Raw genomic sequence first — 15,419 nt, 5'->3', positions numbered from 1 at the left:
GAATAATGCCGACATTTTGTCAGAAATAGTGGAAACATTTAAAGAAACAGAAAAATGACTTAGAAAGTTGTGTAAATTGTGGTTCAAACAATGATTGTTGCACTAATTAAATTCCAGAGTACCATCCAACTAAGCCTAAAGAGAATATGTACAGTAATGGCATTGAGTGACAAAGAAAAGGCTATGAAGTTTTTGGATAATTGAAGGGGGGGGGGGGGGAATGCTTAAACTTAAGCTGTGTGCAAAGCCAATTTTGTTTCATAAAATATGAACACGAATTGTATAAATGGAAGAAAGTTTTCCGCGACGTCTGAATACGCTCCAAATTAAACTTACGAAAGTGTGAAAGAAAAACTATTTGAAAGATATAGAACTGCTCGTGAGAGTCGGTGCACTGCTACCGAGGGAAATCTATGAGACTGGGTGCACTCAATTACAAATGTAGATGAATATAACTGATTTCTGTGTGTCTTCAACCTGGTTAAACAGATTTGGGGAATTAAATTATACGGAAAAGGAAGTCGCAAAATTACGGAGTTTTCCCCAAATATACGCATAGAGGAGATATAATTAACAGGTAATACTATATGGAAATTTGCAGCTGACTTGAAGACAAATCTTCTTTTTATCCCATAAAATGCTGTGTATAAAGTCAGTCAGTCAGGTTTTGTGCAAGGACGGCATGAAAACTGCACTGTATCATTTCAAACTTGGGGGGGGGGGGGGGGGGTGAAAGAGACAGAGTCGCTTGTGCAGTCGAAGAACTCTATGACACATTTGTATTGAATAATTCTGGTGATACGTATCAGTGGATTACTGTTTTCCGCAGCTTTAGCTTTATACCTGTATTCAGGAACATAAGGCAAATTAGGACCACAAATTTTAAAAGATGACTGTCTAAAAACTCTTGGCATCTATGTAGCAAAATCCGGAAAAATGGGAGAGAATAGTTTTTAGTGTCACATCTGAAAGATTTTGTTACCATTTACTGAAAATTATTCATTGCTTTTGTTGGACACGTGGCATGTACATAACGACACTTCTGTCTTTGGGATGATGACGCAAATCCTGTTAATTAAATTCGGATTCCACCTGTAATTAATACTGAGTTTCATCCTCTCGATGAAAAAAAAAAGTTTTCTACAGTGTAGAGCGTTTTTCAGAAAATTAGCGAACAATATAATTTCTGATAGCTCTTTCTCATTTCAGGTTTATCAGCAGAACAGTATTGTTAAACTTAGTCTTTTTGCGTTGTCAGTTTGCATTGTCGCCTTATATAAATTTGATGAAGTATGCCTGGTACATAGCACAATATGCAGAATGGCAGCCACGACCATTTCTTACTCCATTTCAGTTCTGTATAAATAAAAATACTAATTACGGTGTTGTACTTTAATTTGTTAATTTTTCATTTATCAGGTGTGCCTAGTGTCAGGAAAATGTTTATTTTTGTCGCCCAATAGACACTTCGCATTTTTGTGACAATTAAAGGGAATAAACAAGAAAATGTTTCATTGTTAGCTGAATATACATTACTCAAAAATTTTCTTAAGGACTTAGATGCAGGAATTGTTACAAAATATTTAATATCAACAAATTAAAGTCCCAATTGATGATGGAATTCGTCTGTAATGTAACATCATACACAGCCGTGATTTATTTTCCACTGCTAGTCACTTGTGTAATAGTTAACAGGTGCAACACTTTCAATATGAATTTGCGAGTTATTCTAAAAATTAATGATTTGAGACACTGTTGGTTGCCAACTCATTGGTTTTTAACACATTGGAGCCTAATGGGTCGGCAATCCAGTTAATACCCGTATCCTGAGGAAATTTACTTTAATTTACAATTTCTTAAGAAATTTACTAATCCACTTACCTCTACCTCTTTAGGCAGTATATCAGCTTAACTTTTCATCCTTGCTCTTTATGAATATGCATATGTTTAGCAAAAATAAATTATACAGGGATTTGTAGATATTACTCTAAAGATACAGTTTTTCAGCATTTTTATTTTTCCTTGAAGTGGACAAAATTTTCATAAGTCGTAGGGAATGGTAGGCTATTGATTTAAAATCACTTGTCAGCAGGAAATACTAAATGCTTCAGTCATTAGTAAAGAGTTTATTGTGAAATGTTTTTTTTCTCATTTTTACAAATTAGAGAACTTCACTCGAGTATAAAATCTTTCAAAACACTCGAGTATGAAATCTTTCAAAACACTCGGATATGAAATCTTCCAAAACACTCGGGAACACAAAAGCCTGTGTTACATGGCCTACAGTAGTACCTGGTCTCTTTCCTCACTACCTTTCCTGTAGCTTTCCCTTGATCCCAACAGACCTTGCATCTTCTAGCTGGGTTTGTTTTTTTTTCTGTTGGTGGCAGTTTCTCAGGAAAATGACATGCTGCGAGTCTGTTTGCACTTGCAACTCCAGATGCCGAATATGTGCGTTTATTTAGTCCGCCCCTCCTTTTTTAACCAATTGCCTTGCTAATTTACAGATAAAATGTGCTAATGCTCACTTTTTTGGTATTTTGACATTGTGAATAATGTTAACATTCACAACTACCCTCATAAAAATATGGAGGAAAATCTTTTTCCACCATTTTACAGTCTTTCACTGGGACAGATAGTAACTCATCAGCTGGTCTCCTCTGTCAGCACCTGTTTTGTTGTAGCCTAGTACAATGTCTGGCTTTATTACCTCAACATATCCACTCCTATTCTTCATCACAGTTCCAACTCCCAATTTATTTCTTCCCCATAGTTCTTGAAGGACTGCAGGACTTTTATAAAATCTGTCCATGTAAACCACATGTCCTTTCCACAAGTAAGAGGAACATAGCCTCAGCAGCAGGGATTTGACAGAATTGTCAACATTTCCTTTTCCTCCAGTATAAACTTCAGCATTGCACATGTAGCCTGTTTGAGCATCACTTACAACATACAGTTTTATCCCATATTTCTCTGGTTTGCCTTTTGTATGAACATGGAATCCATTGTTTCCTCGAAATGGACACATCACTTCATCCACAGTCAGATGCACCCTTCTGTGAAAAAGTCCCAAACAGGTCTTATTTTATGCAGAGGGTCATAGTCTGGTTCTGTTGAGAGATCCGTAGTGAATTATTGTTCACATGCATCATCCTGAATATGGCAAAAAATCTGTTTCGTGACATTAGCTGAGAAGCAAATGATTAAGCAAGCACAGGGTCTTCAGACCAATAATCCCTAAGTTCAGGTTTCTTTACAACACACACATGCAAAACAATTGCAAAAAATAGTTATACTTCATGTTTCCTCACTGCTCTCCATTTCTTTCATAAAGATTTTGGTTTGATTCTGTTCTGATGGCGAAGTTCAGAAATAGTATCAGTAGCATACTTATTTGTGCCTGACTTTACTTTTAGAAACCTGCTGTGATCAAAAAATTGCAACAAACAGTCTAGTTCTGTTGATAATATATTGACAGGACCCTGAATTCCACTCATTTTTTCAAATAGAGCTAATTCAGGGAGTGCATCAAAATGACACCATTCATTATGAAGGGTAGGCTGTTGAACTGAATGACAAACCTGACTTATAGAAACTTGTGCATTAGTTTCTTCATACTCACTCCCATCGTTTCTATCAGCAGCACAAATTTCGCTCTCCAGCTCACGTGAGTCATTGTTGTCTTCTGAAAAATCGTCGATGTCATCCAAAGGATCGTCAAGTTCTGATCCATTATTCTAGAGTACTTCAGTCTCTAAGTTTGATAAGTGATGTCTGTTAGTCATATTTAGTATTTGTGTGTTTTTACACACAGGAAGGATGCACACAATACCACAACACATCAGTGGACATAGAACAAAACAAGCTCAACAATATTCTAAGTGCGCGCATAGTTCACATAACGCTGGTACCATTCACGAGAGACTGGCGCATACTAGCCATCAACAATGCACTTATGACAAGCCAAACAATTAGTCACACCACTTGCAAACATAAAACACACATTTAAATCACTAATAAATAAGTAGGAAGTGAAGAACATATGACATACATCTGTTGGATTTTTATGGTTAAAACATAGTGAACGTATCTAGTACGTCCATTGGCTCCATTGTCTTAAGCGTCTAAAATTTGCTGTGCAATATTACGTTCTTTTGTCATGGCTTCGTCTGCTTATCTGCTGACATGCGTGCTAGCCAGGATAGGATGTAGAAATTGCTGTTATAAGCAGTTCTTCGTGTGACAAAAATGAGTAACTTTATCGGTTTTAAATATACTTGCAGTGTGCTTTAACAACTGAAATTTTGACAGTGCATTTTTTTCGGTGTATTCTTCTTGTGTGAACAATTTCAGGGTAGGTTTCAATATGTTGGATTTGAACATTCCCTTGTCAGTTTGATTAGTTGTTTGTGAAAACAAATACCTACAAAATATGTGTGTTGGCATTTCTTATGTAACTCTAATTGCTTTTCTGTGTGTAACAATAATTTTTTTGCCTAAATAAGGATTTACTGTCACATATTATTGCGTAGCACACAAGTAAGGAAAATGTGTGAAATATGTTAACATGTCGTGTACTATTCATTATGTATATTAATTGCGAATGGGATTTCCAGTCCTTGTACCATAGTTAATATTGAAAGTTGCAAGATCAGCTGATTCCTTGTATTCAGAGATGTGCTTACATTTTTCCATCAGTTAACATTTTACAATTGGTTAAGGGTGTACCATTACAGAATTAGATATAGCTGGCAACACTTACATTTCAGGCCCCTGTGCGATGCGATGTTACATGACAGTGATCATTCTATAATGTGTATTGGTAGTCCACAGATTAGGCATTGGGAAGTCCATATGTAAGACATAGATTTTCATTAATGTGTGAAAAGAATCACTGTATAGATATGCCTGCTGTTTGTTTACACCCATTTGTTAGGCAGGAAATAATGATTTATGACTCTACTGCTTTACTTTGTGTACAGCATTTTGTTTTCTTTGATTTTACTGAGTCACTTCTTTCAGATGCAGCTAAAGGATTGGGCGTTCCACCACATCATCCTGAACTACCTGCAACTGAAGATGATGGAAGAAAGTCAAACGAAATACAGAAGTAAGTAAATAAACATTTAGCTTTGAAAGTGACTAGGATTTTGTCCATTGCCTCTCATCAAAGGGAATCGGTGATGTAGCATTATTAAGTCTAATCTGTTATAGGTTTGAGCAATGTGCACACAAGTGCCTCTAATGTTGAACTTCACTTGAAATTCCGTTAAAATCATTTACAAACTTGAAACAGGTATTTGAATACTCTACCGATGACTTTGATAGTGAATTAATGCATCAAACAGTTGCATTTGAAATTTTTAATTGACTTTTCATGATCGTCACCTTTCATTGGTTCATCAAATTCAGACACAAAAGAATTTCTCATTGAGGTCCAGATGCTAAATCTAGGTACCCACATGAGGTTTTCATTCTGTGAGTGTTTGCAATTAATATATGTCGTGTAAACAGTGCCATTAGTAGCTCATTGGCATGTTGGAGTGTGAAGCAAGATCTCAGATAGTCGTGGTCTGCAAGTTTAGACCTCTTGTGTAGATGGCAAGCTCCATCTTTAGAGAGTTGCTCGCTGTAGCTCTTGCACAAGAAAAACTATACCAGCATAGTTGGGAGGGCTGAGAGTACTCAGAGTGTTGAGTGGCCATTTTGTGTCCCAGATTTGTGCAGTATTTCGCAGTTTGAGCTCTACCACATATTGCTATTTTGCCATATTCGTGCACACATTAAATAGAAGTACCCACGAAACTGAGTATTTTGAGCCATAATACGCGAAACAAAGAAATCGCCAGTTTTACTTCCTAAACAAACAGCACAAGCAGTTAGGCTATTTTGAAAGTTGTAGACTTAAACAGTGCTGTGCAGCAAATAATAAAAAATCATCATGGACATATTATGCAGACTTAACAAAAAAAATGAAGAAATTGTCCCCGAAGAAACTCGAATGCGCGTTAATATGAAAATATGAACAAATGACCAATGATCTACCTACCTCACCACATCAACACTGCAACAATCCTTTTTATAAACGTGTGCTGGCATTGTCGGAACAGTTGAGACTACTGTTGCGATGGATATGCTCCGTGGGTGAATGTCGGTAATGTGTCGCAAAAAAGTAATGAAGAGGGCTGCCAGAAAATGGACTCCGGATGGGGATTGAGATAAGAAGCAAGTTTTTTGGCTGAAATGGTTAGTTTTTAACACCTTCACATAGAAATTTACCAGAAATCTACAATTTGAGGAATCTGCCAAAGTAATTTTGTAACATATACTAATTAACATAGAGAAACAAGTGAAGTCATATTTGAAAGTAATCATTTTGGAACTTGAAAAATTGCCATTTTACTTCAAGTAATGCAGCTTGTATTTTTAATTTTATATGATGTGGCATCTATTGGTTATATTGGCTGTTGAAAAACACACCTTAAGGAATTTAAAAGTGATTCCTTGAGTCAGTACAAGTAGAAACATTCACGTAAACGTATGTCTGGAAGCGCTTCATTTATCAGATAGCCACCCTATTTGGCTTTTGAACGTGTCTGGGTATCAAAATGATATTACTTTAATTGCAGATGCTAGAAATATTAGTGTTACAAGCAGACTGTTTTTAACATTAATGAATTTACTAATAATAGTATCTAGTTTCGGAATGTTGGGTCCAATTGTAAATAGTATTCTCGTAAAATTTTGATATTGCTGTGGATTTTCCATCAGAAGCTTTACAATGACACTCTTGCTTGCTCCAAAATCATCCTGCTGCCTAATCTGCTCTCTTATCCAACATAAACAGTCATTTATGTTTTTTCTTTGCTATTGAAAGTATTAAAATTGCACCTGCTGCCCGATGTTCTGTCATTGCAACCTCTTCCTTCACCTACAGAATTACTACAGAAAAATCTCATGGAGGGTGATCTCTCAGCTCTCACAGACACTCTTACTCTGCTGTGTTTAAACTCTTTCAACCTCTGCTGTAGCAAGACTGTTAGACACTTTCCTTAAGTACTCACAGGGAACTATCAGACAGTAACTATCACCAAAAATTCGCCCCCAGTGTAAACATTTCTGCGAGTACTATCCGAGGGTCTGACTGCCTCAGAGCAGTAATGTTGTATCCCATATATAAGCAACAGCCTCTAACAAAGAAAACAAGATTAATATTTAGAGAATGAATGAATAGTGTCCCGAGACACTAACTGATGCGTTAGCGTTGCTTTTATTTTTAAGGTTTGATATTTTCTTTGTGCTATCCCTCAGTTTTGTTCCACTGAACAAAAAAATGAGATGTTCTCAATAAATGTTATTGTGAAGTAGCTGATAAACCAATTATTTTCATCTCATTTATTAAATTGGTTGTGTTAACTTCAACAGTTCAACGTGTAGCACTACCGTGTAAAATGTTTGTGAGCTGAATTAGATGAGAAAGTCAAATTTTCTTCTATAAACCCATAGTATTTGATGAAGTATCTTTTTATGCCCTGGGAACTTAATGGTGATACTCTGATAACAACCTGAAGCCTTCTCCTTCTGTTTCTCATTTTTTGTAAGTAACTCCAGTGTAGGCCTCCGTGAGCTTGACACATCTTTCTGGTGGATCATTTTTGACTTTGTTCACCTGAGGACTTATGTAACCCACTGATAGTTACTATAAGGTAGTGAGTTAGAGTTCGAATAGCATTGTATCTGAACGCCCTGCATCTGCTGGTTAAATTATTCCCTCCTAAAGTTATTTTTAAGATAATTGTCGGACCACAAAATCCTTTATTAAAAAAAAGAAATGTAATATTAAACAGACTTTCAGGATATATATTTTGAATGTAATTTATTTACATGGCATTTCACTATGCCATCTTTAGGCCACCTGACCAATGTGTAGGAGGAATCCAACTTCCCCTGCAGTCAAAATAGGGGCCAGCATTAAGTGACTGGTATCCATAGACTTTTGGTTTCAGCAATGCCATTCCTTCATTCATTGTTCTTCAGTTGATGAATGAAGGGATCGTGTTAGTGAAACCAGAAGTTTACGGATACCAGTTACTTAATGGTGACCTCTATTTTGACTGCATAGGTTGTTGGATTCCTCCTACATGTTGGTCAGGGGTGCTGAAGATGGTGTAGTGAATTGCTAAAATTGGTCGCATAAACAAATTACATTCAAAATATAGATTGTGGAAGGTGTTTCTACTTTTACATTTTATATTGAACAGCCGAGGTCCCTCAACCATCGCGTTCAAAGTTTGACTTCTAGAGACAAAATTCTTTGTTGCAGCGGACAACATTTTAAGTGAACACAACATGGCTAATGCACTAAATGTTGTAACAGGCAGAGCTCATTAGCATATTGAATAAATGGTAGCACAAGGCTACCATTTGTGAGTGAAAGGGCTAAAATGCAAGACACTTAGAGATAGTGAATGCCCTTACATATTGAGGAGAAATGATTTTCTACCTGGAAAATTGCTGCCTGATGGGGTAAAAGGAACAACATTGTAGTTAATACTTGTAATGAAAAAACCATTTCTTTTAATTTGCATAGCCGAAGGTTGTGTTATATGTTACATATTTCAAAGGCTCTAATACAATAACATAACATTTAATATAAACTGTAATGGTTTGGACATAATTACTATTTTTTCATATGATTTTCATTCGAATGTAATCCCAAATATGATTTTGCGAAATATGTTCAGAATATTAGGAATGCAATTTCCTACTTTTCTAGGAAAGAATTTGCCACTGTCAGTTTTTATGCAGAGATAAGGTGCAGCTCTTTCAGAGATTTTATTCACTTGATTATAACAACAGAGTTGCCACAGGTTGTGGAAGTCTGGGAATTTCAACCACATCAGGGAAATTTGAAGAAAAAAAAAAGCTCTAGAAAAATCTCATTTTTTGCCTCGGTAGATGAAATGGTTTGTTTACTGAGGTGTCATGCATGGTCTGCCACTCCGTTCTTCATCGTGAACTTCCGTGCGACCCTCAGCAAAAGCCCTGCACCATTTGCGGATGTGCTGAACGGACATGCACTCTTCACCATAAACCTCAGCCAGTTGTCGATGAATCTCCACAGTCGGTAAGTTCCTTGCATGGAGAAACTGGATACTGCTCGAACCTCGCTCTTGGCGGGAGCAGCGATCAACACTTCCACCTCTGATGGCTGCCAGGCCAACACTGAGCGACATAGCGAATCGCAGAAGGGCAGGCTCGAAAGTGGGGGAACCACTGCGCACAGCACTGTTGTCGTATTTAGCCTAGTACCCTCCCTAGAGCTCATTGGGAACTTTACTTTTGTACAATCCTCGTATCCTTTGAGAATGGGAAGAGTTACCCCAAAATATAATACCATATGTCATAAGCGAATGAAAATAAGCAAAGTAGCCTACTTTTCGTATTGAACTATCACTAACTTAAGATGCCATTTGAATAGTAAAAATGGCAGCATTAAGTCTTGAACAAGATCTGAACTTGGCTTTCCACGGCAGTTTACTATCTATATGAACACCTAGAAGTTTGAACTATTCAGTTTCACTAATCATATGCCCATGCTGTGAAATTAAAATATCGGGTTTTGTTGAAGTGTGTGTTAGAAACTGTAAAAATTTGCGTTAGTTTATTTTCTTCATGCCATGAACTTTGTCTTGAACTGAACTATTTGAAACAGTGCTAATGTTGCACACAACATCCTTTACTACTAAGCTAGTGTCCATCAGCAAACAGAAATATTTTAGAATCACCTGTAATATGAGAGGGCATATTATTTATATAAATAAGGAACACGAGAGGCCCCACCACCTATCCCTGGGGTACAACCCCCCCCCCCCATCCCTCTTACCATCTCGCCCCACTCAGACGCCCCCCATCATAGCCATTCTCGACACTGTGGAGAACGACCTTTTGCTGTCTGTTATTAAAGTAAAGGTAAACCAATTGTGAGCTACTTCCCTTATTCCGTAATGGTCTAACTTCTGGAACAATATTTTGTGATGAACACAATCAAGCACCTTAGTTAAATCAAGATGAACACAATCAAACACCTTAGTTAAATCAAGAAAGATGCCTAGCATTCGAAACCTTTTGTTTAACCCATCCAGTACCTCGCAAAGAAAAGAGAATGTAGCATTTTCAGTTGTTAAATCACTTCTGAAATCGAACTGTACATTTGATAACAAATTATGTGACATAAAATGATTAATTATCCTTACATACACAGCCTTTTCAATATCTTTAGCAACCACTGATGGCATAGATATAGGTCTAAAATTGTCTACATTATCCCTTTCTTCCTTTTTGTAAAGCGCCTTTTGCTACTGAATCATTCGGGAAACTGACCATTCTAAAAGGAAATATTACAAATATGGCCAAGTACAGAGCTAACATGTGCAGCACAGTACTTAAATATTCTGCTAGGTACTCCATCATATCCATAAGAGTCCTTAGTTTTCCATGATTTAATTATTGATTCAATCTCCACCTTGTCAGTATCACAGAGGAGTATTTCATACGTCAGTCGCAGAAAGGTGTTTTCCAAGAGAGTTATATGATTCCCTGTAGAAACATAAGTTTTTATTTAATTCACCAGCAATGCCCAGAAAGTGGTTGTTAAATACTGTACATGTATCTGACTTATCGGTAACAGAAATATCATTTTAAGCACCTGCAATACTGTTTGTAATGGGCTACTGTAGCTCAGTTGTGGCTACTTCTAACATTTTGATATAATTCCCACTTTGTTCTATAGGATATCCTTATCCCACTAGTCAGACACTCAGGCTGCCTTTTACTGCCAGTACCCTGTTTAGAATGTTATAATGGAAAGCAACTTTCAATGAGTATGAGAAATGTGTCAAGGAAAGAATTATCTTTGCCATCTATGTTATCAAGAGAAGCAGTATTTAGTGTACGAGTATTGTTCCAAAGATGTAGGAACATCAATTGTGATGTATTTGCTTGCCTCATTATCAGAAGGCATTTGATCGTGTGGAGCATGAACAAATGATATAAGTACTAAAGGAAACAGGAATTGATGGGAAAGAAATTATAGCCAATTTATACTGGAACCAATCTATAGTCATGAGAATAGATAAAGACCAATCAGAACAAGTGAGAATACAACACAGCGTCAGGCAGGGTTGTATAATATCACCAATACTCTTTAACCGGTATTCAGAACACACATTCAAAGAAGCCTTTCTTGACATGGAAGACGGAAACACAGTGAATAGGGTCACACTCAACAATTTTCGTTATGCAAATGACACCATGGTTTTTGTGGATACAATGGAAGGGCTGCAGAAGCTGTTAAAAATTTCTGAGACAAGCAAGAAATAAGGCTTTGACATGAACACAAACAAAACAAAACAAAATTTCTGATCATCATGAGGAACGACATTCGAGGTGTGAATCTGTACATTGTTGGCACAAGCATAGAGCAAGTTTCACAGTACCCGTATCTGGGCACCATCATTAACGAAGCATGGGACAACTCGCAGGAGATAAAGTGTCGCATCGGAAAGGTGAGGAGTGTTTTCAACTCGATGAGCTCAGCCTTCAAGAGTCATGATCTTACCATGAACACAAAAATGTGTTCTCAGTTGTCTTGTATGGTGTGGAAACATGGGCCCTTACAAAGGCAACCACTACCAGACTCCAAGCCTTTGAACTCTGGCTATACAGAAGAATGTTGAGAATATCATGGACTCAAAAAGTGACAAACATCAAGGTTCTATGTCTAGTTAACAAAAGCCCGGAGCTTATCAACATCATCAAGTGTCGCAAACTACAATACCTTGACCACTTCATGAGTAATTAAAAATGATATGAACTGCTTAAACGTATCCTGCAAGGAAAAATCGAGGGAAAGAGACCTCCAGGACGAAGAAGATTTTCCTGGCTCAATAACCTTAGATCTTGGTTTAATATTAGCTCTGATGAACTGTTTGCATTGCAACTGATTTAGACACAATAGGCATGAAGATCGCCAACGTCGGAAGTGGACATGCATGATAAGAAGAGGAAGATCTACGTTATCGGTACTACAAGCGTCCTGTCACTCTTGTTCCATAACGAGGTTTAAAAAACTCTATTGCCATTGAATTAGCTTTTCTACACAGTTTGTAGTTATATATAACATTTGCTTGAGTACAAGAAACCTTTTAGTGTTAAATTTTGTGCACCATGGTTTACTAACAGAATGCCTGTCTTGTAATGAAGAATGGATAAAAATATTGTCTGTGTCTGTCCTACTGTTCCCATGCATTCCATCATTCATTCATTATTTCTTTCTTTCTTTTTTTCTGTCTTTCTTTCTTTTTTTTCACCCCACATACAAAATTAAAGTTGAGGTCACCACATACAACTAATTTTTGGTACTTAATATAAAGTGAACCAAGAACGCTCTCTAGCTTGAGCAGAAATGTTCTGAAGTCAGAATTTGGGGACTTATAAATAACAATAATTCAAAGTTTTGTTTCACTAAATTAAACTGCTGCTGCCCAACATTCAAATACCTGTTCAGTGCAGTACCATGATATGTCTGCGGACTCAAATGGAATACTGCTTTCTACATACATGGAGACTCCCCCCCCCTCCACAAAGAACTCCTTGAAAAACAGCCAACTAATCTGTATCCTGGTAAAGGAGGCCTATAAATTGTCAAATTATTTAAGTGGTGCTCCAATATACCAATAATGTTAGTCAACGTCTATAAGCAGTTCACTAATTTTGGCTCTAACACCTCATATTTTGATGAAATATGCTAATTCCTTCATTATTTAGCTACTTGAACTCCTTTGAAGATGATTCCTTTATTGGAGAGACTTCTTTTAAGTGGGGATATCTATCAGCTAACTTAAGTCTAAAAAAGATTCAGCTCTAACACCAACTACTACAGGAATTTTCCCACGAGTGATCCTGTCACTGCCCACTACGCAGTCACCTGTAAGCTTTGCCAACCTCCCCTTCCCATACCTATTGAGGTGCAGACCACGCCTTGTGAAACCCGATCTATTGATAAGATTCATCTGGGACCAGTGCAATTTGAGCCATCCCCTCCACCATCAGTGCCTTCTCCAGCATGCCTGACTGCAGCATTAAGATGAAGCCGATCATGGCGCTGAAACAAGTGCATGAAGTGCTCTTTCGTGCCACCGGGTTTAGTAGCTATTGTTTCAAGCTCACCACCTACATCATACTCCACACCCACAATCACTACCTGATCCTCTTTCGTAAAATTCCTATGTAACTCCAGTACATCAGCAGTCACCTGAGCCAACCCCGCACTAGACTTCACAATGCTGGTGACCTGATAGTCACTTCCCAGCACTTCATGCAACTATTTGCCTGAGGTATTATTTTGGGCTGTAGCTGTGTTGGAAGGGTCTGTATTGACATCATAAGGTCTCAGCAAACATTTTAATATTTTGTTTATGTTAAACTTAGAAAATTTTCCCGCTTGTGTGAACAACTTAAGCTTTAAACCAACTATTGTTGATGGGTACAGTTCAGTATATCAGACAAGAAGTGACTTCTTGGTAATATGTTAAATCTGTTACAATGCCTCTGTGTCAGATTTAGTTTTGTGTGTAATTTTTATGTCAACATATTTTATAAAAAAAGAAATCCTGCCAAATCTTCGTGTGTGTAAAGCAAGAATGTTTCTTTGTTGTTCGGTATTTTTCTTTCTTCTGTAATTTTACTACGTGCAACTTAAATGAGCTTTTAAGTATTTATTGCTGTTATAGAAAACATTCCTCCCCACCCTCTCATTTTATAACTCTTTGTCAGTTCTCGCTAACTTTCAGTTGCTCCATTGTGTACTAGCAATGTAAGGGAGACTTAGGATCCCTATGGTAAGTTTTAATTTCCATGTCGGTTCCTGTATATTTACTAGTTTTGGTCCTGTGTTTCATGTCGTATGTTTGCAATGAATTGTTCACTCCGCTCAATAGTTTATTTGCATTGTACTGTCTCTGTTTTTAAGAGCATCAGCATTACAATACAAGGTAATAGAAATAACTAATTTTGTTTGTTGTTGAAGTCGTATGTAGGTAGATGTGTGGCAGTTATATAATAGGTATTGCTTAAGATTGTTAGTTAATGAAGCATCCACATTTAAGATTTGTTTATGATGTTTCTTAAATGAACAATCTTCATTTGAATCTCAGTGCAGTGTATCACCCAGTTAAAAAAAATAGTGCAGTGAAAAAGTCCCTTTCATTTCATATGACCTTATACTATGTTTGTATATTTTTATTGGGATAAAGTTGTTTCAAAAATACAGATTATTCACTGTTCTGTTTCTGGTTTTGGAGGCTTTACTTTTATTTTACAAGTAGATTTTCAATACCACAAACAAGAGCAAGCAAATTGTATCCAAAGTCTTTGTGTTGAACCACTCCTGGGATGGGTGAAGTAGAATTAAAAGTAAAGGTTTTGACCTGGAAGATTACCAATTCAATTTCTGTTTAGATTAATGCTTCTGGATTAAAACTATGTGAAAGGCGAAGGTCTGGAGTTGAGGTGCAATCCAGCATGCAGCTTTAATCTGCCTGCATACTTCACTGTTGAGTGGCAGTTTTAATCTTATACTGATTAATTATGTAAAACATTTTTCTAGGAATCAGCCAACAGCAAAGTCAGGAGTAGAAGAATCTGACTCAACAAAATCATCCACACATGGATCATCGGGGATACAAGATGATGTTCCTTCATTACTTTCATCAACTTCTTGCAGAAAAGTGGACAAATTTCTTTCATCAAATCATTCAATGGTAAGCTTCATTTTATGTTGAAAAATATTCTCAATGTTGCTATTATAATTCCAGATGATCTTACGTAGTATTTGCTGTCATCTATGTAGAGGGTTTGCCACAAGTGCTTTGAACATATTCAGTTCAAGTGTGATAGTAACTCGGTGTGTCACATCTGCTATTGTTTTCTGCCAGATAAAGTTGGCAGTTACTATTAAGCAGTCATTGTCAGACCTCTGTTGATTTGACAACTCCTGTTGGCCACACTGCCGCAGTATTACTTTCCTCTCAAGAAGGTTTCATCTTCTGTATTGTCGGTTGGGCTTACCCCCGTAAGCAAAACCACACACGAGCGCACCCACCCACCCACCCTCCCACCCGCTGACACACACACACACACACACACACACACACACACACACACACACAAGCCATAGACACGACAACTTGTGTTCCTCTTTTTGCCACTTCCAAACCATGTTTGATTTAGGAATTGGTCACTTTAGGTACTTGCCTGTCCAACCAAATTCTCTGTAACTTGTCAACCAGCATCTATGGCACTACATCAAACACATTACAAGAAGGTTTGTGGCCACTGTCAAGCATTTTTACTAGAGA

General features: G+C 37.2%; 1 protein-coding gene across 1 annotated transcript in view; it reads left to right on the top strand.

Moving 5' to 3' along the window:
• LOC126248247 (histone-lysine N-methyltransferase trithorax) overlaps positions 1 to 15,419 on the top strand; it is a 205,915-nt gene that overhangs the window by 69,793 nt on the left and 120,703 nt on the right. Inside the window, exons 6-7 of the mRNA XM_049949096.1 lie at positions 5,023 to 5,110; positions 14,669 to 14,822. Coding sequence (XP_049805053.1) covers positions 5,023 to 5,110; positions 14,669 to 14,822 — 242 coding nt within the window. The remainder of the gene's footprint in view (positions 1 to 5,022; positions 5,111 to 14,668; positions 14,823 to 15,419) is intronic.

Source organism: Schistocerca nitens, chromosome 3 (assembly GCF_023898315.1).
Source record: "Schistocerca nitens isolate TAMUIC-IGC-003100 chromosome 3, iqSchNite1.1, whole genome shotgun sequence".
Lineage (NCBI taxonomy): Eukaryota > Metazoa > Arthropoda > Insecta > Orthoptera > Acrididae > Schistocerca > Schistocerca nitens.
Note: the sequence above shows the minus strand (reverse complement) of the source record. Positions and strands in the feature narration are given on the sequence as shown.